General features: G+C 45.4%; 3 protein-coding genes and 1 long non-coding RNA gene across 5 annotated transcripts in view; 2 read left to right on the top strand and 2 right to left on the bottom strand.

The window, feature by feature from the left end:
• Window positions 1–78: 78 nt before the first annotated feature.
• NUTM1 (NUT midline carcinoma family member 1) lies at window positions 79–10274 on the bottom strand. The gene is made up of 7 exons (XM_040226996.1): window positions 10244–10274; window positions 7915–8623; window positions 4992–5120; window positions 3738–3877; window positions 2980–3263; window positions 2626–2742; window positions 79–2280 (listed from the first exon to the last, which is right to left on the bottom strand). Exons 1-7 carry the CDS (start codon window positions 10257–10259, stop codon window positions 277–279), a joined length of 3399 nt encoding a protein of 1132 aa, XP_040082930.1. The 5' UTR covers window positions 10260–10274; the 3' UTR covers window positions 79–276.
• Window positions 10275–12004: 1730 nt separating this feature from the next.
• Window positions 12005–14896, top strand: NOP10 (NOP10 ribonucleoprotein). The gene is made up of 2 exons (XM_040227011.1): window positions 12005–12157; window positions 12737–14896. Exons 1-2 carry the CDS (start codon window positions 12104–12106, stop codon window positions 12875–12877), a joined length of 195 nt encoding a protein of 64 aa, XP_040082945.1. The 5' UTR covers window positions 12005–12103; the 3' UTR covers window positions 12878–14896.
• A 319-nt stretch (window positions 14897–15215) lies between these two features.
• Window positions 15216–16987, bottom strand: LOC120853271. The gene is made up of 2 exons (XR_005718753.1): window positions 16260–16987; window positions 15216–15751 (listed from the first exon to the last, which is right to left on the bottom strand). It is a non-coding gene; the product is annotated as an uncharacterized LOC120853271 (long non-coding RNA).
• Window positions 16988–17097: 110 nt separating this feature from the next.
• Window positions 17098–27661, top strand: part of SLC12A6 (solute carrier family 12 member 6) — an 86832-nt gene continuing 76268 nt past the window's right edge. Inside the window, exons 1-2 of one of the 2 annotated variants that reach the window (XM_040226991.1) lie at window positions 17098–17173; window positions 17290–17576. In XM_040226991.1, the coding sequence (XP_040082925.1) occupies window positions 17306–17576 (271 nt within the window). In that variant the 5' untranslated portion in view covers window positions 17098–17173; window positions 17290–17305. Of the gene's footprint in view, window positions 17577–27661 lie in introns of both variants that reach the window. The other variant, XM_040226992.1, reaches the window with a different exon arrangement.

The following is a 27661-nucleotide window of genomic DNA, read 5'->3' as shown; positions in this document are numbered from 1 at the left end:
CTAGCAGCAAAGAAGTAAGGGCATGTGGAGAACATTTTCCAACAACAAAATCTTTATTTTTTTTTTTCTCATACAACTTCCAAAGGTACTTCCCCCAACCTCTCACCCAGGGGACCACCTCCAACCAAGCCAGCGTGACACCCCTCTGCCCCAGGCACAGAACAACAAAACAACAGGGTTGAGAGCAAGTGTTCACAGGCTGCCAGGGAGAGTCTACTCCCTGGGGGCCCCCACCCACAGGGATTCGCAGGTGGGACAGGATGGCCTGGCTGCCCCCTACTGGCTGCGACGCCGTTTCTTCCTCCTGCTCTTGGAGAAACCATCACGCTTTCTTTTACGAGGCTGTGAGGTGCGAATCGCTCCCAGAGCCACTGGTTTCTCCCCAGGCGCCCCAGGTTCATCTCCCTGCAAAGGCCTCTTTTCAACAGGGACCGGCCCTCCAACTAGGGCTCGCTTCCCAGACTCGGCAGCAGGAGGCTGGCCGAGGCCTACTGGCTTAGGAGCAAGGGAGTGCGATGCTCTCTGGGTCCCCTGAGGACGCCCTGAGGCAAGCAAGCCTGAAGCAGGGCGAGAACTGAGGGGAAGCCCCGTTGGCGGCGACAGGGTAAGTTTAGAGGCTAAGAGGTAGGCAAAGTTGGAGAGCTCCTTGTCTTCCTCCTCCCCTTCCTCCTCGGCTTTGGCCCCATCTGCTGAACTGCATGCTTCAATAACAGAGGTTTCTCTCGCAACTAAGGCATCCCTGGTTCCCCAGCTAGGGGAAGTGCTTCTAAGGCCCCGGTGAGGAGGTATTGATTTGGGGTTCCCATGGCCAGAAGATTCTTGATCCCCTTGTAAGGGAGCAAGTTCTTTAGGCTCAGATAAATCAGTATGCTCCCTGCCTTCTCCTTGGGGGTCATAAGAATTAAAATTTAGGGGGCAAATATCCTCGCTGACCCCCAGCTGGAGGCCACAGGCATCCCTGACATCTAGTACGTCAACATACGTGGTTTCCAACAGAGGAGAAACGGAATTGCCACTGCTCCCTGCTTGGTTGGCCTCAGGAAAGGAGGTATCCTGGGTCCCCAGGATAAGGATACTGCCTTGACTTGCAGGCAGCAGTGTTTCTTTAGAAGACCCCAGTGTAGAGGCCCCGATTCTGCTTTCTAGCAAAGAGGGGCAATCTTCAGGCCACAGATCACGAGGATCCTGCAGAGTCCCAGGGCTCTGTGCCGTGCCCTTTCTAGGCCTCGAGGCCGGGCTACTGGCGGGCTGAGGTTCCATCAGGCCACAGTAGTTTCCCTCTTCTAGGGCAACTGTGGCATCTGTGTCTCCACAGGGATCTGCACTGCTCCCCACGTCCCCAGGTGCCAGGGCTTCTCTGGGGCCCAGGGAAATTCTGCTGCTAGAGCCCAATGCCTGGCCGCCCCCCTGAGGCTCAGTTACACATTGCCCCTCATGGAGGTTCTCTACAACCTCCTCGATCTGTAAGGGCAACTCCAAGTCGACAGCATCCATCTCACTGCTGAGCCACAGCCTCGGGCTGAGAGAAGCCCCGGCCTCATCCCTATTCCCAGCTGGTCTAGGTGAAGGGTTCTGATCATAACTCTGAACTGTGGGGGGACCATTCTCATCTCCCCACGTGGCCTCTGAAGAACCTTTCTGGGACGATACCGATGGCTCCATGCTCTGAGGAGCCACTCCAAGACTCTCTACCTCTTGTCCTGGGGGCAGCCCCAGGGTCTGCTTTTCTAACCCCTGTCCTTGCAGAGGAGCCAGCCCTGCAAGTCCAACATCCAAAGTGGGAACGAGCTCTAGCTGGGGGCCTTCCTGCCAGCGAAGGGTCTCAGAAGTCCTGTCAGTGCCCAGGGAGCGCCCAGGAGACCCAGCACCTCCCAGGAGGTCATCCTGCAGTGGGGATATCTGGTTTGTAACCTCCCCAGACCCTCTTCTCTCTGTACTCAGGGGCCCTTGAGTTCCCTGTGGAGCTGCAAGTTCTAGCTGCAGGCCCCGGCCACTGGGGGTTGGCAGGGTATTCCCATCCCTGCCCATCACCCTCAGGCCACGTAGGGCCCGCTCCTGCCCACCAGACACTTCTCTTGCCCGCTCTCTGAGAGAAGCAGCCTTTCCAAGGAGGAGGGAGCCCCCAGTCCCCCGAGGCCCAGGTGAGGGCCGAAGCCGCCCACCCCCATCTTCATCCTCATCAGAAATAGAAGGACTTGAATCTGACTGGGCTCCAATGCAACTTGGAGGTGCCTCGGCCTCCTCCTCCTCTTCCAAGGCCAGGAGTCGCTTCTGGACCAGCTGGAAGGAGAATGGACAAATACTGGTCTATACGTGGTTGTGAGAAGGGGTGGCAGGCCAGGTGGGAGGAGGTGGTATTTAGGCAGGACCCAGGGATACAAGCAAGTGGCTTAAGCGATGGTATCAAAGCCAGGTACCCCGCTCTTTTTCTCCACCTTATTGGGTCTTATTCCCGCAATGCTTTGAGCCCTAAACACCCCTTTTCCATGGCCCCTCGTCTGTTCTACACCCAAAGCTGGAGGCTAAAGCTGTCCCTCTCCAGAAGCCGCATCATCCAAGACAGTGTAAGGTTAGACTAAGCCACGTAAGTTTTTCATTCTGATATTCTCTACCTACCAGGTTTACCTGGGCAAGACTGAGTCCTTCTTCTTGTTCCAGCTCCTCAATTAAGGCCAAGGGATCCCTCTGTTGTTCTGGGGACAGCAGATCTGCCAAAAACTGAGGGTGAATGACAGCTTCCACCTGGGGAACAGAAGTGAAAGTGATGGGAGTCATAGGGAGGAGGCAACATGAACCAAGAGGCAGTCACGCACCTCCCCACTCACCACCCTCTACCTGGGTGGTTCGAAACCACCAGCTACACACTTTCCCCAGCACCAAAGAGAGTCTAGTTCCCAAAGGCCTCGGGCAAAACCATAGATCTTCCCTGGAGTTCCCACCTCAGGGTCTGCTAGAAACCACACCCCTGGGCTAGCCCACCTTGGAGACGAAGACCTGCTGGGAACACAGCTCATCGATATAGCTCAGAAGACCAGCATCTGGATAGCCCCCTTCCTCTTGCGGCTGTCCTTGCTCTTCCTGCCTCCCATCTGACTCCTCAGTGGCCGAGTGGCTCCCCACCAGCCCTTCCATGATGTCGGTGTACTCTTTCACCGCTTCTGATGGGATCTCCTTGGGGGCCTCAGGGGCTGGAGGCCTCTGGGTTTTGCGCTGCCGCCGGCGGGGAGCCCGTGCTTTGGAGGCCGCCTTCTTGGGAATGTACACTGAGGGGCGAGGCAGGAAGCACAAATGGGAAGCAGTGCTGAGACCTCAGCTCCTGCCTCCCACCCTCTCCCACCCCTGCTCCCCGCTTGTAAGGGCAGTGACCTGGGTACACAGATGGTTCCAGACTGCATTTGGCCGACGTAACAACAGTACCAGCTAGGGGAGAATACTTAGGAGCTGGAGGGTCTGAGAATCTGGAGGAGGATTCTCAGAACCCCTGAAATTCCAAAAAGCCCCCTGGTCCAGCCCTCATTTGTTAGGCAGATGAGGCATCACGTGCCTCAATTACAGTCTCAGTGAGAGAGCCGTTGGCTTACTTGGCCACGATCAACATCTCGTTTGGGACAAAGGGAACTTATGCCTGTCCTGTTTGGAACATCACATGTCACTCCCTGGATGGAAGTGGCTGGTTTCTGTGTGACTCCCTCTGAGCTCCTGGCCCACAGGCTCCTGTTGGCATTGGGTGGCCTTACCTGGCTGCGGGCAAACCTCAGGGACAGGTGGTCCCGGAGGGTCAACTTTCAGAGGGGCTGCAGGAGGCAGGCTCTGGGGCCCATTCATCAGTTGTGTGTTCTGAATCTGTATCTCCTCCTCGGCCTCAAACTCCATGAACCTGCGGGGGGCGGGGGGAGGGGGGCAGAAGGCCCAGGCAGTGCTGAGAAGACCATGATTCATTAAAAACCCAGGGCCTCTGCTCACAGACGGCCGAATAAATAACAGTTCTGGAAAACCCCCACAAGGTCACCACATAGCCCCTCTCCCCGCAGCTGTCCCTTAGAAAGCGTATAAGAAACTAATCTTAATAAAGAGAAGAATCTAGAGCTTGTAAGCTTTACAGGACAGAATCAGGGCTTTTTCATACCCTATCCCACTCAACATCGAGGGTATACAGATGAATAAAAGCTTGTTGAGTTCAGTCAGGCCCGTGCCGCACCTGGCAAGATCCCCTCCTCAAGGCCTCATCTGCCCATGCCTGCAACCAGAAAGCATGGCTGCACTCCTGAAGCAGAGCCAGAGTTGCAATTCAAGGAAGTTCCCACTAGGAGGCAGTGCTGTGACCCAGAAGGCCTGAGGCTGGGACCCAGGTCCCAGAAGGGTCAATCTAGGAAGTCTGGGTCCAGAAGATTCCAGGGAGAAAGTGATAGCCAAGCTTGGAGGATAGGGTTCATTTTCCTGAGTTACTGTTTTAACCAAGGAGATTATCATGGAGGAATGGGGGATATGAGCCAGAAGACCACCCTGGACATCCAGGACCTTCTCCAGACACACCTCCTTAAGAAAAAGCCCTCCCCTGAGGCAATGGGCTAAACAATTCCTGTGCCACTGTTTCCACAGAAGTGGTGACCCCAAGGTGCTACCTGGTCAGTGAGGTAGAAAGAACATGCCTAGTAGGGCGTAAACCTCTCATCACTAGGTTCCCTTCAGTATAGGATTTTTACACCAATTGGGATCCAATCCCATCCTAAGAGCTTCAGTATCAAAGCCCCTACATAACTCAAGATCTGGAGAAGGGAAAGCTTCCAAGAGGAGATAGGACAGAAAAGTCCCAAGAGTCCAGATGGTGGGAGAAGCAGCAAGGATCCAGGAGACCCTCTGCTAGTCTATACCCTTCCTCCAGCATCCCTTACAGGAACCACCCACAGCCCAGACCCAAGCCTCTCTTACCTGCCCTCAGAGTACCACCACCACCCCCGCCCCCAGGGAGGATGAGGGTTGCCGGGACTCACTTTTCTGCCATCTCATAAAAGATCATCCGGTCGAAGTTGCTAGTACGCTCCCACTCCTGCACAGCCCTGGGCAGTCCCTCCTCCAGGGTCATCGTGGGCTTCAGCCGGGCCAGGGAACGAAGCACTGGGCTAAAACCCCCATTGGGTCAGTCACAGTCTACAAGTGTACCTGCCACCCACTTGCCCTGCCCCCCACCTCAGTGCCCAGCCCCTGCCCCTCATCAGATCAGGCATCTCCAGGTCCCTGTCACATCCCACTGAAGATTAGACTCCAGACCCCCAACCTCCAGCCAGAAGACCACACTGGTCTTTCTTCCCACGGAAATTTACAATCCTCACAGAAAATCAGACAGTTCTTCTCCCCATCTTTTAAAATCAACTACCTTGAATTCTCACAGTACTATCTTCAACCAAACACAAGGAAGAAAGCATTCAGGTTATTCATTGTAAAGTAAGCTGAACCCTGCCCAAAGGCTCTTACATTTCAAAAAAAAGAACGCACTCACTAACCCAAATGAATCTAATTAAAGGCTGTGGGGTGATTTTACTTGTTGCTTTTTAAGCATTTTTTTGCCTCCAGGATACCCCTCACAATCAAATATCAATACTCTTTGAGCTCTTTGTGATTTATTTTTGCCTTTCTAACTTCCTGTGAATCCTCAATCATTATTGTGCCTAGAATCACCTGGGGAAGCTTGTTATAAACATGGATGCCAGTGCCCCCAAAATCACCGGACTGAGCATTTACCAGCCTCCCCAGTGACTGTGGCAGAGGGTCTGGTCCGGGGCCCCTGCCCAGAGCCCCTGAACGTAGGGAACAGAAATAGGCCAGGAGTGAGAAATTCAAATTCCCAGACTCTAAGACACCCAGAGCTGTCTGGAGAAAGCGGAGAGTGATCTACACCAAGGACTTTGAGGAAGCCTTTTGAATAATTCACTCCAGAGTCAGGAAGGAAAGGGAGATTCCCTTAGGGGTTCAGCCACTGGAGGAACATGATGTTCTTTTTTTTTTTCAAGTCCAGTAAGAGATGTGTGTGTTAAGTCATTTCAGTCATGTCCAACTCTTTGCAACCCCACAGACTGTAGCCTACCATGCTCCTCTGCCCATGGGATTCTCCAGGCAATAATACTGGGGTGGATTGCCATTCCCTTCTCCAGAGGATCTTCCCAACCCAGAGACTGAACCGTCGTCTCTTAGATCTCCTGCATTAGCAGGTGGGTTCTTTACCATTAGTGCCACCTGAGAAGCTCAAAGGTTAAGTGCAGGAGGTGGCATATTGTTATATGATGGTTTACACAAAATGCTGAGGGCGCAGTGCAGTTGAGGAAGGCAGAGTTCTTAGTGGGAAAAAGAGAAAATTCCCCAAATGGTTAATGACTTTGCTTTATAAACATTAATAGCCCGTGACCCTGGGCTCCCAGGCATCCACTCCGCACAGACATTCTGGCCTTTTGTGAGTTCTTTTTCTCTTCTAGATTGCCTTTTTATAATAACAATAACAACAACAGCAGCAGCTACCATTTGATGAGGCATTCTCTGTGCTAGGCACTCCGCTAAGCATTTCACATACAGTAACTCATTTCATCTCAGCAACTCTCTGAGGTCAGTAACGAACCCCTTTCTAAATGAGAAAGCAGCGGAGAGCAAAGAAACTAGTGTCAGGACCCAGGATAGCACACCTAGTAAGTGGTGGGACCCAGCCCTTGACCAGTAAGTGAGCTCTAGACCAAGTATTAGTCTCTCAGTCGTGTGTGACTTTTTGACCCCACAGACTGCAGCCTGCCAGGCTCCTCTGTCCATGGAATTCTCTAGGCAAGAATACTGGAGTGGGTTGCCATTTCTTCCTGCAGGGGATCCTCCCAACCCACAGATCGAACCCAGGTCTCCTGTATTGGAGGTGGATTCTTTACCATCTGAGCCACCAGGGACACCCAAGTGAGCTCTGCCACTTCCCTTGACTTGACGACTTCTAATAAAACAGGGAGCTGTATGTGGAATTCCCTGGTAGTCCAGTGGCTAGGACTTGGCCCTTTCATTGCTGTAGGCCCTGGTTCAATCCCTAGATGGGCATCTAAGATTCCCACAAGCTGCTAGGCATGGCCCAAAACCTTGAAACAAAACAAAACCAGACAGTAAGTAGGGTGGCACATGAGCTCCGTGGCCTGGCACCACACCATCCTCCCCGCCCAGCGCACCTCATCCGAGTCGGTTTGGACAGTTCAATTCCATGTCAAAAGATAATTAAGGGCTTCCCTGGTAGCTCAGTGGTAAAGAATCTGCCTGCCAATGCAGGAGACACGGTTCAATCCCTGATCTGGGAAGACCCCACATGCCTCAAGTCAACTAAGCCCTGATTGCCACAACTATTGAGCTGTGCTCAAGAACCCAGGAGCCGCAAATAATGAGGCCGGCCCACTCTAGAGACTGTGCTCTGCAACAGGAAAAGCCACAGAAGTGAGAGGCCTAAGCACCACAGCTGGAGAGTGGCCCCCACTCACCACAGCTAGAGGATAGCTCTTGCAGCAACGAGGACCCAGCACGGGCCAGAATAAATAATAATGTAAAAAAAGAAAAAAAGCTAGTAAAATAGCACAAGAAGGCCCTGGCACTCATTAGAGACCTGGGTTCCGATTACTGCTCTGAGCATTAGCCTCCTCATCCATAAATGAGGATGACCAGAAAAATGCCTGCCGGAATGTGAAGGACTGTGAAGATCACAGGAAAGAAGACACCTGAGGCTTATTATCCTCTGGCACATGGGTAAAGAGGTTGGTTGCATTGTTATTTTAATTCTCATAGCATCTTCATCTCCCTCATGACCTGCCCTCAAGTATCCCTAAATAGCCTAACCACTTTGTCCTTCCCCAAACCCTCCTCATTTAAAAGCCTCTAGGATAATGAATCTTCGGTCTCCCCACTTACATAAGAAAGCAGGAAAGGGCCTCTGCATCAGGACTCTGGGATAAGTGCCTTCGTGCCAAGGCTTTGTAGCGCTGCCAGCGCCGGAAGTTCTCATACACACCCTTGGAGGTATAGAAGAGGTCGCCCAGTGAGGGCTTGGGTCGGGGGGCCGTAGGACCTCCTTCCCGGGTTGTCCCTTGTGGCCCTGGCCAAGCCTTTTCTGGGGGTACGATGGGGGCCAGTTGGGCAGCTGGTGGTGGAGCCTGAGCAGGAAGGCATGGGACACCCTCCTGGTTCAGCCCAGCAGCCTTAGTGGGCAGAAGGGTCTTCACATTAGAGGCTGTCAGGAGCCCGGCGGCAGGACTCTCAGGACCCCCGCAGGGAGTGCCAGAGGCAATCCAACTGAGAGCAGTCTGAGTCAGGATAAAGTTCTGAGTCTGAGAGGGCTCAGCTGACCCCGCTTCTGTCTTGACTTTGACAATGACTTTGCCAGCTCCGGCTCCACTGGGGCCAGGGCCTCCATCCCCGGTCACCAACAACGAGCTGGGGAAAGCAGAGAGCACCAGAGGGTTGCCTGGAGAGAATGCTGAAGGCACAGGGGGCTGCGAGGGCGGCTCCCGTGGTGGTGGGTCTGGTGGGCCAGGAGCAGGTTGGGGGAAGGTAAGTGCAGTGAAAGGAGACAGGGCGTTGCCAGGATTCATGGCCATGTCCGATCCTGGCAATGGAGATGCTGTAGAGACAAAAAGAGGGGATAGAGTAGCAGAAAAAGAGACCAAGAGCTAGGTCATCTGAGTTCAACTCTAGTCCCTGAAGAAGCAGAGCACTGATTCTCAGGGAGTGAGTGAGTGGAAACGCGTATGTTTGCAAATGTCCCCCAAGTGTTTCTAATGTCCCTTACTCCCTGTTGAGAGTGACTGCACTAGGGAAGCAGCAATGACCTTGGACCCACGAGCTCATACTTCATAACACGTGCCACCCAGCATACAGGTACATTCCAAACATGTTCAAGCCACCTGGACCCTGCTCCCAGCTTCTCTGTGGTCCCTGCCACCACTCACAGAAGCACTCTTCCCAGGAGGGGATGTGTGGGTTAGAGGTTTTGTTCCCAGAAATTTTGTTACTTAGCAGCCAGGAATGACTAGAAGTAAGAGCCAGGAAATGGGTAAAGGGAGGGCGGTGTGGGGAGGGAGGTTTCCAGAGCTTTAAGTAGATGCTAGACATATTAAAATGTTTATCTGTGATCCTTCTGCTTGAAACTCCTAATGCCAGAAATTTAGGGTCCACTTTGGAAAGGCACTGACCATGAAGTCTGAGACACAGTTCAGGGGCTATGTGGACTCTAGTCAAAGAGACCAAGGATAAATATATTAAAACGGGTACTTAATCAGGACATGTGTCTCCTAGGACTTTCAATAATAACAGATCATCTGCCTAATTTCAGGTTGCTCTCCTCCCCCTCTTAAGATAGACTATTCTGCTGGCAAATTAACAACGTTCAGCTTCTGGGCTTCCTGACCACTGAAGGAGACAGGGAATATGAGCAGACTCTTCACCTCAGGCACAGAGCAGAGGACCAGGAATACTCCCTGAAGAACGGAACACAGTGAAATGGGTCTGAGGCCTGAGTTCCGCAAAAGGCAGAAAGTCAGAGCGTCTCAGGGAAGCCCCAGTCCTCATCTCTGCTGGAGTGACCCACCTCCCCTGCCCCTGGGAAAGCAAGGAAAACTGCTCCCTGCACGAAAAGAGAAGCCCTCGCTGGGGCTGGAAGGAGCCAGGAGGCTCTGAGCAGAGGCACTTACTGCACCTCCTCATCTAGCTTCCGGGAGGACAGTTCTCGACCGACTTGGCAACAGATGGCCCCACTGAACAGTTTTCCAGACCAGGCTTCCACTCCCTATACCCAGTAAGACTGAGAGCGGCCCTAGATCAGTTCTCTCAGGGCAAATTCTAGAGCAGCCTCCAACTGCCTAAAGAAGACACCAGAACTTGGGCCTTCCCCTGGAACCCCTCTGTGTCCCCCATTCCGCACACATCCCTGCCGCTGCCACACAAACCCATGTTGAAGGTATCCTTCTTCCAGAGAAGCAAGTTGCTAACTACCATCCCTTCTCTCTACTCAGCACTTTCCTCAGAGGTGCTCTGATCTGCCACCCAGGAGGCCCCCTTCCTTCCCCAACCCCTAGTATTAACAGCACCATCTCCTCCCCCAGTGTGAGGCCTCCGGTGGTGTCTGGTGTTCTCACATCCCTCTAGGTCAGCCCTGAGAGCTCGTCCCCAGGTAAAGTGTCAAGTTTTGAATCGCTAAGGAGGGAGCTGGTGGCAGAGGACCCTCCCCTACCGGCAGACTCACCTCCATCTGAAGACATCGTCTCAGGTTTGGGCACTAACTGTGGCTGTCTGGAAGCCTCCAGAATGAGACAGGCAGGTCCAGGACCCAGAGAGTAACCTCCAGTCGAAACACAGGAATCCAAGGAAGGGAGGGTAAAGATCAGATCAAAACAGAACTAGAATCTAGAACTCAAGGCATCATTCTACAGTGGGGGGAAGGGAGGGGGAAATGGGGTGAAGTTAGGGAGATATTCCACAAAGGACTCTGGTATGTAGGCAGTAACCAGGAATTCCCTCCAAACCAGAGTATGGCGACACAATTGTGTATCTGTTCAGGACAACTTGCAAATTAATTCTCAGATTCCCAACCACGTAGTTTTACATCTTGGTTCCCTATACACTGCTTCACCAATATATCTAGTTTTGTGCCTTTCAATTCTACCCAGTTTTGTACCTGACTTCCTATTAACAGCAGACTGTGGCAACCTCTTGACAATTCAATGTTTGCTGTATTTTCTAAACCAAAATCAGAGCACATAGTCTATATATTTAAGGATCAAGTGAACAGAATGTTTCAAATTAGGGTTGTCTCACAATATCAAGGGTACTGATTTGCTGTATGTATATCATTTCCTTAGAAAGCTGTTTTGCAGTTCCCAAATAGACTATTGCCATCACCTCTGCAGTCCACAAATGGCTCAGCCGTACCCTAGGCTGAAAAGCTTCCCACTTAATCGAAAACTGCCACTCGGAGTAAAATTCCAAGACCCAAAAGTCTTTTTTGTTTGTTTGTTAAATTATTTTTGTGGTTTTAAATTTTGTTAAATAATTTTAATTTTTAAAATGGGTAGTACATCAGGACTGTTCAAAAGTCAGACTATTTAAAATGGAGTACACAGCAAGTCCACCCCACCCCACCCCCCACTCCTTCTGGAACCAAGTTGAGCTCTTTATGCCAGAGGAAATCAGATTTATTCTGGATCCTCACTGACATATTTTATGCAACTACAAGCAAACACAAACTATACTTAAAAAAAAAACAACTTTAAGGTTTTTCTGGTTATAAAGCTAATATATCTTCCAACGTTTTTCGCCATTATAAATCATACTGCAATGGTCGCCTCGGTGTTAATGATATCTGGGTTCCAATTTTCATTTCGTTAAACCAGAATCCTATAAAGAGAATTTGTACGTTCTTTTCAAAATTCGCCATACCTCTAAGAGGCGCATCTTCTTACGCTATTATTAGCTACTCACCACTACAGAGAGTTGAATTTGTGGTAGAGACCTGAGTTTGAATCTTGGGTCGACCACTAAAATATGCTTCACCGGTTTCGTAAAATAACTTCACGCTCTTTTCGCTGTGCAGAATATGGAATACCCATCGTGCATTTTTACCGCCAATGTTTGAAACAGGGCGAGAGAACCGGATGTAAAATAGGGGAAGGAAGAAAATCTTCTTTCTTTCCTAAGGTAAAGGAGGCTCTGGATCCTGGAGCCTTTAGTTCTGCAGGTACTGGAAACTCATTGCCTCTGAAATGGGTGTGCATCTTGAGATAAAAACAGGATAGTATTCAGTTATGTTTAATCTATATCCATCCCTACGCCCCTCTCTCCCTAGCAGTACCAGGCCCATAGTGGGCACACTGCACGTGTCGTACAACTCCTACAAGATTGCAACTGGGTTGCAATTGGTCACGTTCTGCGCTAGTGCGCCTCCTTCTGTCCGGCTGGAGAAAAGTCTAGATAAACTGGACTACATTTCCCGGCGTGCTTTCAGAGCGAGACTTCCGGCTGTACAGGAAGGAAATTGACCAACACGTGAGGCCTTCAGATAGAGGCAGCTGCGGACAGAATTGGAACGTCCTGCTTTAGTGTGATCATGTTTCTCCAGTATTACCTCAACGAGCAAGGAGAGCGAGTCTACACGCTGAAGGTGAGAAGGGTAAACGGGCTGGATGTCAGCTTAGCGATGCATGTCATTGGAAGGAGCGGTCGGGAGAAGACCGTGAGTTGCCTAGCTGCTTGGGCGGGGGCGGGGGAGGGGGCGGGACTAGAAACTCCAGAAGCCGCGCGTGGTATTAATTAATGGAAGCAGAAATGCGTGGCTTCTAGATCTTACCGTCGCGTCTCCTGTTTTCATGTTTGCCGTTTTTGCGCGGCCCCTGATGTTGAAGCTGAAACGCCAATGCGTTGGCCACCTGACGCGAAGAGCCGACTCATTTGAAAAGACCCTGATACTGGGAAAGATTGAGGGAGGGAGGAGAAGGGGAAGACAGGATGAGATGGTTGGATGGCATCACCGACTCCATGGACATGGGTTTGGGTAAACTCCGGCAGTTGGTGATGAACAGGGAAGCCTGGCGTGCTGCGGTTCATGGCGTCGCAAAAAGTCGGACACGACTGAGCGACTGAACTGAACTCCCCATCCCAGCCTCCATCTCCCTTTTGAGGCCAGGGATTGCGTTTTCCCACCATTCCAGTGCTGAGATTATGTTCTTTCCTCCTCGAGCAGAAACTTGATCCTATGGGACAACAGACGTGCTCGGCCCACCCTGCTCGATTCTCCCCAGACGACAAATACTCTCGACACCGAATCACCATCAAGAAACGCTTCAAGGTGCTCATGACCCAGCAGCCGCGCCCCGTCCTCTGAGGATGTCTTAACATTTCATGTGTCTTCTGCTGCCTGCCAGCACCCAAGAGACTTTCTGCAGCCAGGCTCTTCAGTCTGTGAGCCTGGAAGCTTGCTCCGACCCTTGCCCCTCGAATCCGGTCTCATCTTTGCCTTCGATCATGCTTGTTGTGAAGCAGTCATGGTAGCATCCCCGTCCAAGGGGAGATATTTGAATATTTTCGTACTTTGAATCACTGCCAGGTTATTAAAATGATTTCAAAGAGCTGTTATTTTGTATGTTGTGGGAAGAAAGGAGTGGTTAAAAAAAAAAAACAAACGAGGGAAATGAGAGGGAAGAGTACCACAGGGATACAACAAGACCACTTGGAAGAGAAACTTAGGTGACTGCTGTAGCAGTCGTGCTGTGCTGTGAGTCAGCAGGGTGCTAGGGGTAGGGGAAGAAAGCTTGAGAAAGACTTGTGCAACAGTTAGCATTCAGTAAGAAATACCCGTGTTGTCAGTTAAGTAATTTTTTTGTCCCTTGAAATGAAATTTCACTCAAAATGGAAGAGTTGCTTGAAAAATAATAGCAGTTATATGGGAGGAGGAAGATGTTGAATTGGAAGCCAGAAAACGAGTATTCACCCCTCTATTTATAACTCTGAGAAAGTCAACCTGTTTAGTTCCGTTTTTCTCATCATTCCTAAGTACTCTTCCACCTCTAAAATTGATAAGAGTTAAGTGATGGATCTTAATTCATCCAACCATTGTGAATAGGAATGTCTTTATGCATTTTTACTTCTCCTCTGGAAATATCTTGGAGGGTTTTCTTTTAATCCTGGAAGATTTCTTAGGCCATGAGCTTCTATCATGGGGCAACCATAAATTTGTAATCCAATTTCTTCATAGCATAGGGATGATGAGGCAAAATACAGGCATTCAAGAAATGATTGCTTCTTCCTCTCCTTAAGTCAATTGGGTACTTCCTGAACTTCTTATTTGTGGCTTTTGACATTGAATTGAATGTTTGCCTAGTGCCACTGTAACATACATCAGCCCAAATTTGATTTATCAAGACTGGCCCTGGAAAGGGGTAAATATGTTTCTCACTGATGCTGATGTCTGACTGTCCCAGCAGAAAAGTTAAGAATAGTTGACTGTTGAGAGAAAAAAAAAATCTAAAGACTTGGGTCATATGTAGTTAATAAAAAAGACATGATTTCCAGTTCTATTACTTACGAGAATGGTGAAATGGGATACTTAATTTTCTGTCAAGCAATATTTGGTTTCTTAGCCTCTTCACTTAAGGCTCTTAGTATTAAAGAGATTGTAAAAAGTTGTATCCTATTAGAGGTTAATGTTTGAAGAAAGGCTAGAAATTCTGCAAATGACTAGGGAAAAAGGTTCTGCTAAGGAAGTGTTTAAAGAACTAACTTGAGGGGAATTCTTGGTGGTTAGGACTCCCAGCTTCCGCTGCCCCTGGGGTGGCAAGCTGCTGCATGGGGTGGCTAAAAAAATAAGCAAATCCTTTTTTTTTGTTTTTTAATGCAGACTGTGATTCTGTCTTTAAAAGCTACCCTGACCCACCAAAAAAAGGATTAGCATTTTTGATGCCACCTACTGTGTAGACTAAGGAAAATTCAAATTGTTGTGTATATAGCGAAGATTTTTTTTCTTAAGAGATCTCTTAGGTATCTGAGATGTTCTCAGAAATGGGAGACTCTTTAGTATAAAGTGAATGAAAATACACTGTGGAATGAAACAAAATTCAATGTTGTAGAAATCTAGGAAATTTTTTTTTTTTTTTTTAGTAAGGGGAATGTCTGTAAGACTGAACAGCAGGCCTGCCTAAAAAGAAAACTGATCAGGGAGCTAAATTTCTTGCTTGTGCAAGAAAACTAAGCCTGAATCAGTATCACAGGCTTTATAAAGAATCAAGCTTTGAGATTTACATTTTAAATAGGAATCTAGTTTACATTTTGTTACCTGTATCTTTTAAACCAGACTGTGGACTTTGTGTCATGTGATAAAAGGAGATTTCCTGGCTCAGGTCTTCAATACTGTTCTCATCTATTAAGGATGATGTTAAACATTTCTACTTGTGCTGAGCAAGGACCAGGCAAAATCAGGCCCCAGGTTGTTGACTTCAAATGACTTTTGATAAACAAGGCCCTACATATAGTACAGGGAACTATATTCAGTATCCTGTGATAAACCATAATGGAAAGAAGTGTTTTTTAAAATATCTATGTGTATGACTGAGTCACTTTGCTGTACAGCAAAGATTGCACATTGTAAATGAACTCTATGTCAATAAATAAAGTTAGGAAAAATTAAAATTAAGAAAAAGTCTTGATCACACTTGCAAACAAAACACTGATGAGTCAAATTTATTGAACACCTCTATTCACGCATTAAATAAACATGCTAGCGAAAATATGGTGGCAGTAGCAGAGAAAACACTGGCGTCAAGAGAAAGTATCTCAATGTCATCTTCATGTCTAAAAGATGGCTTTTTTAACGGAGCTTTCAGTCTGACTGAGGTAAAACACAAAGTTGTATATATGTAACATGTACAATATGAATATTTGATAGGTGTATGCCTGTAAAAACCAGCATTTTTTCCGAAAGACAGCAAATAGAAAATGTAGCACACATTATGTATAAATTTGAGCATACAATGCTTTGGGATATACCATTACATAAAAACTCCAATGAGGGTCATATCCAATATATAGCGTATATTTTGGAGGTATATGATGGTGTGAGATTCGTGATTTTTAAAGAAATTATAAATGGTATTTTCAGGATGCTCTTATTCAGTAGAGGTGGTTTTTGCGGTTCTAAGAGTATGGCGTACCCACTGCTCCCTGAAATCCTTCCACTTCTAGAGTTAGTGCAAGACAGCAGGACCTAGAAGGAAAAGCTTTTGTTTTTCCAAATACACTCAGCTGAAGCCCCCACACACCCAACTACAATTCCCGTCGTGCTCCGGGCCTCCCACACTGGGGCCCAACCCGTGCCGCAACTTGAGCGAGCGCATGCGCGCAGCCCTCTCGGCCACCTCGCGGGCTGCAGAGACTGGGCGGGGCTTTGAGATGCTCGTGGGGACGGTGCCGCCCTCCGACCGCTCCCCTAGGCTTCTCTTCGGACCGTTAACCTCGAATGAGGAACGAGCGGGGAGGAAAGGGCGGGGCTGCGGCGGCGCGGGCCCACCCCGCCGGGCCCGGGGCCGGGGGCGGCGAGGTCACGTAACTGCATCTCTGGCGTCTGGCCAAGGAGGGGGCGCCCTCCCTGGCAGCTCCAGCCGTCCTGCGCGCGCCGTGGCTCGGAAACAGTTACCGGCTCATAAACAACAGCTGCGCGCGCACCCGCATCAGCTGGCGCCGAGATCCCGCACCTGCGACCTCCTCCTACTCACATCCTCGCTGCTCTCTCCGGCTCAGCCAGGGCCAGCCTGAGGCCACGGCCTCTTCAGTTAGAACCCGAAGGAAGAACAGCGAGGGCTGACCTTGCGCCGGGGCTCTGGTAGGGGAGAGAGCTTCTTCGGCAAAGGGGTGGCTCATCCTGTCACGCGCAAGAGAAACCGAGTGAGCCAGTCGGGGGCTCGATGGACTGACTAGCAGCGACCTGCCTCGACCCTGAGCTGCAGTCCGCGGAGTCTCGATCAGCTAGCCGCCTCCTCCCAGATCCTAGGGACCTTTCTGCCAGAAGAGCGGGCGGGCCAGCCCCGCAGGCCTTTTGAAGGCAGAAATCCGCTCTGCCCCTGCAGCCTCCTCTGCTCACCCTTCTCTCATTCTCCTCCAGCCGGAGTGTGCGATTATTTTTCCCGTTATGCGTGCGCACCTCTCCCACCAGACCCAAGTGGATTATCGGCCTCAGAAACATCCGGTGGCTCTACACACACCTCCTCCCAGCCAGACCTGTGGGGTATTCACCTGATACATAACAGGTGGCCGGGTAGACACCGTTTCGCAAGCTGATCTATGCTGTATTCGTCCGATAAGGTTGGGCTTGTGCTCACTTTGCTCAACTAACCGTGGGACATTTACAGATAAAAAAAGGACTAACTACCTCGGCCGAAACCTTAGGGTCGAGGCAAGAAAGGCTTCGTCACCTGCTTTTCTGACAACGGCTCTGAGCCCACATCCCTGGACCAGAGGAGATAACTAGGTATCTCTTCATTCTGAAGAAACGAAGTTACACGAGATTGGCATCGCTTTGTCTTTTTTTTTTTTTTTTTTCAACTGTTGGTAGTGCACTTTTTAGGACAGCTTGAATTCTTGAATAGGAGGATTCTTATATGTAGTGGCTTTTCGTGTGGTGTAAATCAAGGTAACTGAAGGTTGTTTTTCGTGTTTTTAGTTATCTTTTCTGTTTTTGCAATCAGAAGTAGCTTGCAAAGGAGGAAGGGTTTTGCAGGGTTTTTCTTTTTTCCTGTCCTTATAAAGGAAGAGAAAAATAAAAATGCATCCTCCAGAAACCACCACCAAGATGGCTTCAGTTCGGTTCATGGTGACACCAACAAAGATCGATGACATTCCAGGTTTGTCAGACACCAGTCCGGACCTCAGCTCTCGATCCAGTTCCCGAGTAAGATTTAGCTCCCGCGAAAGTGTGCCCGAAACCAGCCGTAGTGAACCTATGAGTGAGATGTCTGGAGCCACCACTTCCTTGGCAACGGTTGCACTGGATCCAGCCAGTGACCGGACATCTAACCCCCAAGATGTTACTGAGGGTGAGTAGAAACATAGATAACAAAATATTTCCATTACTGACCTGTTTGTCCAGGATGAAAATATACCGAGAGATCACGTTTCCATTATAGAATAATCATTAGGAACCAAGGAACCTCTTTTTGACATGTTTAGGAACCCTTTGGGATAATGGTTTGCATAGCCAATCTCTGCAGTAGTAACTTGGTGTGTTTGGAGGTATATGGCAAGAAGGAAAGTGGTTGTGTTTTGACTTCCTCGTTTTTTGTCTCAAACTTGAAATGTATCTTTTGGTTAAGGATGAGTATCAAAGAATTTAATCATTTTCAGAAAGGAGAATCCTAAATGGTAAAATTTAGTGGAGAGTTGGCTTTGGTGGGGTCTAACTATGACAGTTTGCTTTTAAAGTCAATTATATGGAGTAGTTATTGATCATATCTTAGTTATTGGCTTTCCTAAAGAGACTTCAGATATTGTATCACAAAATTGTTTTTAAAAATTTATATTTTTACAGAGGCAGTTGTTCCAGTAGCTAACCTCAGTCAGGGTGAGGGTGGGTAGATCCGAGTGGGCTGCCTTGTCCAGTGGAGAATTCTAAAGAGGCTTTTAGGGCCTGATTCCACATAAATTTTTTTTGTTTCATTTTGAACTTTAGATGACATGTACTAAGTATTAAGCCTTTGTAGTCAGGAATAGCACATGAGCCACTTTTGACTTGTATTGACCACTGCAGACCTTTAGCTTCCTGAAGCAATTTGTGTCAACAGGCTTGGAGGTTTCCATTGCGTTTAGTGAGAAAGAGATGATGAAATAAAACAGGTCATAACATTTTTTGGACTAAAGTAGAAAATTTTGAGAAATAGCATACTGCTTTATATATTTAGTTTTATGCTGTGTTCTAACATAGATCTCTGTGGTAATGAAAATTCTCTTAAGAATTTTAAAAGCTCTTAAAATGATCTTCTACCCACATTTGAAAACCATCTTCAGCCACTGACTTGCTATTTTCCGGTGTCAGGAAATATTGTTCCTTCTAACCTACAGAGCGCAGGAAACCAAAATGCTTTTAGTTCCTTATTTCTGTTTAGTGTGTTTTAATGTAAGGAGACAAGGTAGAAGGTAGATTTGCTAGTTTATAGTCCTTGACTAATTTTTTTTTTTTTTTATGAAGACCTTACAGGTCAATTCCTGGACTTAACAATTTTCACCTTCATGACAGAGTTTATGTTATGTACCATGGTATTAAAATTACATTATGGAAATAAAATAATTGATCATTTTCTCTTCTTCCACATTGTAAATTATAGTTTTAGTTTTTACCCTTTATACTGTATTTAGGTTGTAAAAATACCAGGTAAAGACTATAACTGTTAATTTTTTTAATGTTGTAATTGTCATTTGTTGTTCTTTAGTCGCAAAGTCCTGTCTGACTCTTTTGTGACCCCACGGCCTGTAGCCCACTAGGCTCCTCTGTCTGTGGGATTTCCCAGGCAAGAATACTGGAGTCGCTTCTCTTTTCCTTCTCCAGGGGATCTGCCCAACCCAGGGATCAAACTCAAGTCTGCTATTTGGCAGGCGGCTTCTTTATCACTGAGCCACCTGGAAAGCCTGTAATTGTTATTAGGTAACACAGGTTCCATTCCTAGGTCCGGAAGATCGTCTGGAGGAGGCAGTGGCAACCTACTCCAGTATTCTTGCCTGAGAAATCCCCTGGACAGAGGAGCCTGACAGGCTTCAGGTCATGGGGCTGCAAAAGAGTTGGACAGGACTGAGCACACATACACAATTTATAGTTGAGTGTTGATAGGTTTGCAAGTTAGGTATTATAGAATTGTATTTTTGTTGTTTCTAAAAGTAGACATATCAGTAATGTATTAACCTTGCAGAGACAGGATCCTTATCTGGGCTGCTTTTCTGATCGATAAGCCGTTCTTTAAGATCTACAGTGGTATCACTTTACACCATAAGGGTAAAACCATAAGGGTAAAACTGAGACTTGTCTAGGTGAAATCTATCTTGTCTAGGTGAAATCTATCTTGTTTAGGTGGGTACTGAAGTTAAAGCTTGGTCCTCTATCTAACATATTCCTTAATGTTTAGTTTCTGGTACTACATGAAAGGGAAATTAACAGTCCGGCCATTAGATCACATTTTTTCCTAGAGTATTCTTGGGAAATGAGTTTCCTACTTTCCTAGTGACCTATTTTTTTTCTTACTTATCTTTTAGAAAAATTCTTATGATGGCAATCATCCTGTGATATATTTCCCACAGTATAGGAGGGAACTGGTTAGAAATATACTTCTTTTACCTTTGGTCTTGTAATATGCAGATGCCATTATTAGACTTAGATGTTGTGGCTCAGCTGGTAAGGAATCCGCTTGCAATGCGAGAGTCCTGGGTTTGATACCTGGGTTGGGAAGATCTCCTGGAGAAGGGAAAGGCTCTAGTATTCTGGCCTGGAGATGTCCATGTACTGTATAGTTCATGGGTTGCAAAGAGTCAACTGAGTGACTTTCACTTTCACTTTCAAACTTCAAAGAATGCTGTTGTCAAGAAAATCAAGTGCATGTGTTAATCTACATTTGTCTCTGGGCTGGATTTAATAAAGGAAAACAACTGCTTCCTTGACTCTATCCATATGCTCATAAGATATTTCAGAATTGTTTCTTGTTTTACCATTTGAAAGTGAAAGTGAAGTCACTCAGTCATGTCTGACTCTTTGAGACCCCGTGGACTGTAGCCCACCAGGCTCCTTTGTCCATGGGATTCTCCAGGCAGGAATACTGGAGTAGGTTGCCATTTCCTTCTCCAGGGGATCTTCCCGACCCAGGGATCAAACCCAGGTCTCTCGCAATGCAGGCAGAGGCTTTAATCTCTGAGCCACCAGGGAAGCCCTGTTTTACCACTTAGAATTGTATTATTATTATTATTTTGGTCTTTTTTATATCCTTTAGTGATTACAACATTGGTATGATTCTCTCTTTTCTCCACAATTCCCTTGCCTCCCACATTTCTTCCCACCTTCAGTTTATTCTCTTGTCGTATACCTTTATTAACATTATATTACACAACCAAGGAGGGGTGACGCACAAAGTTCTAAATATTTATGTCTATATTTTAATTTTTTTCTACTGTTGACTTCTTGAGTAGTAATTATCTTTCTGCTATCAAAGTATTTGTAGTTCTCTTTCATTTTGTCACTGTCCCATTAGAATTTCTGGGACTGTCAAGCTGGTAAATAAAATCAACAATCTTAGCACTATACTTGCTTGTGCATGAGGAATGCTTTAAATGTACAGAAGGAACTTTTGAGAGTGGACGTCTCCAGAGTTATGAAAACAAGAGTGGAGAGAAGGAATTTTCCTTTAAACAATTATATTGAGAGTGTATCACTTTTATTCTTTACATAAGAAATTCTACCTTTTAAAAAGTCATTTCTTTTTTTCTTTGGGTTGTGCTGGTTCTCCATTCTGCTCTGAGGGCTTTCTGTGCCGCGAGTGGGGACTCCTCTTCCTTGTGGTGCGTGGACTTCTCGCTGCGGTGACTTCTCTGGTTGCGGAGCACAGGCTCCAGGCATGAGAGCTTCAATAGTTGTGGCACATGGGCTTTAGTTGCCCGTGGCATGTGAAATCTTCTTGGACCAAAGATCAAACCCATGGCCTCTGCATTAGCAGGCAGATTCTTATCCACTGTACCACTAGGGAAATCTGAGAGTGTATCACTTTTAATTAAAAAAAAAAGTTTAGTAGCCATAGCATATTAGTTAGGGAACTTTCAGATGATCAAGAATCAAATTCTCATCAAACCCCATTTTAATAAATGAGGAAACTAAGGGTTATAGAGATGGTTATTTGTAGATTCTGAGTGGCAGAGCCGAGAGTGAAGTGCAGGCCTCCTGACCTCTCTGTCCATGGCTTTCCGTTTGCCTCTGCCACAATGAACATTTTTTATGTTGGTCTCATAACTGTTTGGTTAACTTAAATGATTGCTAAAATAATAATGCCAAGATAGACCAGAGAACATATCTTTGTATGTCTTGTACAGGCTCTAATAACATTTCAACATTTTCCAATTCAACAAATGCTCCTGGGGGCTCCATGTAGGAGGCACTCCAGTAGAAATTATAGGTCAAACCCCATTCTACTGAATACTCAGGTAAAATATAGGTTCCGCCTTTGGAGAGCTCATAGAAATAGTGGTGAAAATGACAAGAATGCTTGCACCAGTGTTTACTGAGCAATTATTATGGACTAGACCTGTTCTGGGTGTGAAGGATGCCAGACTGAGAAAAAGAATCCCATTACTGTTCTAAGGAAAGTAATGCTCTAATAGAGAAAGCAAACAAAATTTTGTATAAATTAAAATGCTGTATGATAAATGTAGAAAGAGAAGTGCACATCAAAATACAAAAGAGAAAAATAAAGTAAATTTTAGAATAATACAGTAGAAAAATACAGTAAAGGAAAATGATGAACTGAGAGACTGGAGGACTTGACGGGTAAAATGGTAGTGAAAGATGTAGAAGGGTTAAAGGCTGTGATCAGATGTTTGAAAGTTGGGCTTGATGTATTCAGAGGAGGAGCAGTTCCAGTGTGATCCTAGTGTACAGCCTTGGGAGTGGGTTTCTGAGGTGGAGGAAAAAAAAAAGCCAGTTGAGTTAAGAAGCTCTAAGTGTACTTTGAGGCTAGCTGTCACCAAATTTTTATTGATGGTTGTTAGCTGCTAGAGAGGTGAGAGTAATTTAGATAAGCCCCTCCTTCATGGGGTCACCTCTCTCTGACACCTTGTCTCATTCAACCTCAAATCCAGATAGATCAGATCTTTAAGTCCCTACATCTCTTACACAGACTACTTCTATAGTACCTATTTCAGTTAGGCCTAAAGTTCTTAAGGACAGGGACACCAAATTGTCTTTGTATCTTCGAGCATAATGTTGTCAATTTTTTAAAAATGCACAACCTAAAAGTTGAGAATTATATTTTATTTGGCAAAAAATGTACAAACTAAAAGTTGAGAATTATATTTTATTTGGCAGACTTACTGAGGGCTTCAACCCAAAGATAGCCTCTCAATAAGCCCTGAGGGACTGTTATAAAGGAGGAGGATATGGAGGAACCAGGATATATAGGAGTTTTTGCCAAAAAACCAAATAGTTGAAACATCAAAAAATTACTGCTTGTTAAGGAAAACTAGACATCTCAGGTTAACAAATGTAGTGCTTTTCTATGTATGAGAAGATGCAAAACTCTGAGCTTATTGAAATCATTGCTTTGAGATGCACCTTAGCTGTCTAAGGCCAGTATCCTGTTTTTCTCCATTTTGAATCCCCTCAAGGTGCACCATTGGGGGTGACTGCAATGACTGATGTCTTGATGGCCTCAACAGCCATTGTTCACTGATAGAGCAGGCAACATTTTTTGTCCATCATATTTAAAAGCTCTTTAGCCAGAGTTGGGGACCATAGCTCAAAAGGAAAGAGGGATTAATATAATATACATGCGAAGAATTTTCCTACTATAGGGGGGCTTCAAAGGGTAAGTAGACATTCACCAAGTGGATAAAGCCTGGCAGTCTTTTCCTTAATTGCTGATAGGTCTTAACAAATATTTATCTGCACTTGGCACCGTTACATTACACATGGACATTAAGCCCACTCTACTGATCCACCAATTCTGTGTTGTTAGTAATCATCTCAGGCTCTCGAGCTGGGGTTAAATAATGTTTGACTAAGAATCAGAATAAAATTGGAGAGCTATCTTTTTTTTTTCCTCATAAAAACACGTTTCAAAGTACCAAGCACTTTTTTAATGCTTTTGAAAAAAAGTCTAGTTTTTTGCACCAAACAAAGCTAAGTGAATTACATTGTATTGACAATTATAGATGACTATTAACTTTCTTTTAAATATACCTTTCATATTATATGATTATTGTCTACTGTCCGTTTCACTTTGACACACTAATAAAGAGCTGTAACTAACAGTGTATAAAGTAGTAAAGGGGATAGTTTTGTAAAAACATGTGGATTTGGTACCTTCTTAGTTTTCCTAATAGCATCCTCTGGTAGGTTTTTTTTTTTCCCCAAGCTCAATTCGCACCCCCCATTTTTTTAAAAGACAAATTATCACTTGTGTAAAACATTTTGGTTATAGACCAAGTCTCCTCAATACTGCACAGTTAGTGATTAAATTGTATAATGTATTATCAATATTTTATACCATAAGTAGCAATCAGCTAAATCCAGAGTGTGGTAAATTTTATTGAATAATTAGAATTTTCAACAAATAAGTGAATGGGGTGAAAGAGGAGTTGATGGAAAGGGGGAAAGGCTGTTTCAGATAAAAAGAATATCAACCAAATACATGTGTGGACTTTTTTTGGATCCCGATGTGAGACATTACTTTGCTGACTAAGGTCCGTCTAATCAAGGATATGGTTTTTCCTGTGGTCATGTATGGATGTGAGAGTTGGACTGTGAAGAAGGCTGAGCGCCAAAGAATTGATGCTTTTGAACTGTGGTGTTGGAGAAGCCTCTTGAAGGTCCGTTGGACTGCAAGGAGATCCAACCAGTCCATTCTGAAGGAGATCAGCCCTGGGATTTCTTTGGAAGGAACGATGCTAAAGCTGAAACTCCAGTACTTGGGCCACCTCATGAGAAGAGTTGACTCATTGGAAAAGACTCTGATCCTGGGAGGGATTAGGGGCAGGAGGAGAAGGGGACGACAGAGGATGAGATGGCTGGATGGCATCATTGACTCAATGGATGCAAGTTTGAGTGAACTCCGGGAGTTGGTGATGGACAGGGAGGCCTGGCGTGCTGCGATTCATGGGGTCGCAAAGAGTCGGGCACGACTGAGTGACTGAACTGAACTGATGTGAACAAACAACTGTAAAAATACTTGAGAAAATCAGGGAAACATGACCATGCACTTAATATTAAACAACATGAAGGAATTATTGTGAATTTTCTTAGGCATATTTATGCACTGTGGTAATGTAAAGCCCTGATCTATAGAGGTACATATTGACATATTAACAGGTGAAATGAAGTGTACTCCACCCTCCCCTCATACCAAAAAAATAAAATTTGAGAGATAGACAAGACTGACAGACATTTATGATTTGTTGAATTGGAGTAAAAGGTACATGAGGATTCATCTTACTGTTTTCTCTGATTTTGTGTAGATTTGAAAACATCTATAATACAAGCTTTTAAAAAGTTGGACTGAAATTCAGAAATAGACTTAATAGAAAGGACTTTCTTTTATAGAGTCTGTCCTAGAATACTCTAGATATTTGATTAAATATTAGTGACTGAAAGAGTGATTACTTCAGCTTCTCGTCTTTTATCCTGGGTGGTCTCTCCTATCTTCTCAGTAATTCTTTGCATCAGAGGCCTTTTTCTTTTCCTGTCAGAGGCATGTTTATTTTTCTTTCTAATTTATTTTTTTATGAAGGATAATTGCTTTACAGAATTTTGTTGCTTTCTGTCAAACCTCAACATGAATCAGCCATAGATATACATATATTCTCTTTTTGAACCTCCCTCCCATCTCCCGCCCCATTGTACCCCTCTAGATTGATACCGAACCCCTGTTTGAGTTTTGTGGGCCATACACCAAATTCCTGTTGGCTATCTATTTTACATATAGTAATATTGTTTCCATATTATTCTTTCCATACATCTCACCCTCTCCTCCCCTCTCTCTGTGTCCATAAGTCTATTCTCTATGCCTGTTTCTCCATTGTTGCCCTGTAAATAAATTCTTCAGTACCATTTTTCTAGATTCTGTATATATGCATTAGAATGTGATATTTATCTTTATCTTTCTGACTCACTTCACTCTGTATAATAGGTTCTAGGTTCATCCACCTCATCAGAACTGACTCAAATGTGTTCCTTTTATGGCTGAGTAATATTCCATTGTGTATATGTACCACAACTTCTTTATCCATTCATCTGTCAGTGGACATCTTCGTTGCTTCCATGTTCTAGCTATTGTAAATAGTGCTGCAATGAACAGTGGGATACATGTGTCTCTTTCAATTTTGGTTTCCTCAGGGTATATGCCTAGGAGTGGGATTTCTGGGTCATATGGTGGTTTTATTCCTAGTTTTTTAAGGAATCTCCATACTGTCTTCCATAGTGGCTGTATCAATTTACATTCCCATCAACAGTGCAAGAGCGTTCCCTTTACTCCACACCCTCTCCAGCATTTATTGTTTGTAGACTTTTTGATGAGGCCCATTCTGACTGGTGTGAGGTGATACCTCATTTGCAGTTTTGATTTGCTTTTCTGAGGGATTCTCATAAACTTTGCTTTGCTGTTATCTGTACTGGGAATGGAAGAGAAGGAAGAGGGCCTAGGAACCTAAGAATCTTATATAGTCATGCTTTTCCATTAAAATAAGAGGAATGTTTTAAGGCAATTTGTGCTGACCTAGAAGGACGATATTTTGCTGTAAACTTGGATCGAAGCTGCTCTTTTTTTTCCTTCCTCTGTGTAATAAATGCTTTTGGACTAGCCAGACCTAAAATGGCCGCCTTTGCAAGCTTCCCTGGAAAAGGGCAAATTGAATTTCAGTCTCCCCCTCCTTGCCCTTTTGGCCTGATGTAAGCTGCATAGCTTCACCTGGTAGGCCTGTTGACTCAGAGTAATGCACATTCTATGTATTTAGGTTCTTAGTGATGTGTTTCTTAGCAGTAGATATGAAAATTTGGAGAGCTGTATTATAGGAATTATGAAAGCACTTTATTTTGTGATTGTGTAAAACAGTGTATTTTAATGAAATTCTAGAAGTAAGTGGAAAACCAAGAAGATATTCCCCATTAAAACCTTGTTATTCGTGCTTTGGTGTACTTGAATCCCTGCAATGATGTATAAAGTTATGAGCACAAAACTGCAGAGCATACAACACACACACACACACACACACACACACACACACAGCACCTTGCTTTAGCTGCAGAAGTTCAGTATTGGTTAATAGGAAATGTTATTACTGTATTTGCTCAGTTCTAAAGTGTTCATTTGTCAAATTTTTAACATTTCTGATTCTCAAGTGCATCTTACTTTTGAAAAATTTTAATCTACTTAAATCACAGGTAGAACTTAACAGTTACCAAGATATCAGAATCAAACCAATATTGTAAATAAGTCAATCTGAAAGGCTATGCAAAAGTTGAAAACTTGAAGTTACCTTTGGGTCTCTTAACTGAAAAAATGTAAGGGCTAAAGCTTTTTTCTTCTTCTGAAAATGTATGTTTTTGTATTTGGACAGGATAGAAAAATGAAAACAAAAGCAGTATTAAGTTGTTAGGAAATGGTATATACTTAGGTCTTAATCCTAACTTTAGTTTTTGTTTTGGGTGGTTTTGTTTTTTCCTGGCAGGGAGAGTAGTTTGGCCATGCTGGGTGCATGTGGAATCTTAGTTCCTTGACCAGGGATTGACCTCATGCCCCTTGCATTGGGAGCAAGAAGTCTTAACCACTGGACCACCAGGGAAATCCCATGGTTTTTTTCTTTTTAAAATTTCCTGTTATTTTAACTGAGAGCTGGGTTTCAGTCTTCTGCTTTGTATTTTTGGTGCTCCATAGCTAAGCCTTATTATATTTATATGGCCTTGAGAAATGCATGCAAGATATTCAGTTTGTCGTGATCACACAGTAAAAGGCTTTACTGTGGTCAGTGAAGCAGAAGTAGATTGGCAGATGGAATCCTAACCACTGGTTCCTCTTTAGAGCAAATAAAGAGCCTCTTGATGAAGATGAAAGAGGAGAATAAAAAATCTGGCTTAAAATTCAGCATTCAGAAAACTTAAGATCATGGCATCTGATCCCATCACTTCATGGCAGATAGATGGGAGACAATGGAAACAGTGACAGACTTTATTTTCTTGGGCTCCAAAATCACTGCAAATGGTGACTGCAGTCATGAAATTAAAAGGTACTTGCTCCTTGGAAGAAAAGCTATGACAAACATAGACAGCACATTAAAAGCAGAGACATTACTTTGCCAACAAAGGTCCATCTAGTCAAAGCTATGGTTTTTCCAGTAGTCATGTATGGATGTGAGAGTTGGATCATAAAGAAGGCTGAGCACCGAAGAA

This window comes from Oryx dammah, unplaced genomic scaffold, assembly GCF_014754425.2.
Source record: "Oryx dammah isolate SB20612 unplaced genomic scaffold, SCBI_Odam_1.1 HiC_scaffold_26, whole genome shotgun sequence".
Taxonomy (NCBI): Eukaryota; Metazoa; Chordata; class Mammalia; order Artiodactyla; family Bovidae; genus Oryx; species Oryx dammah.
This window is presented reverse-complemented; position numbering and strand designations above follow the sequence as displayed.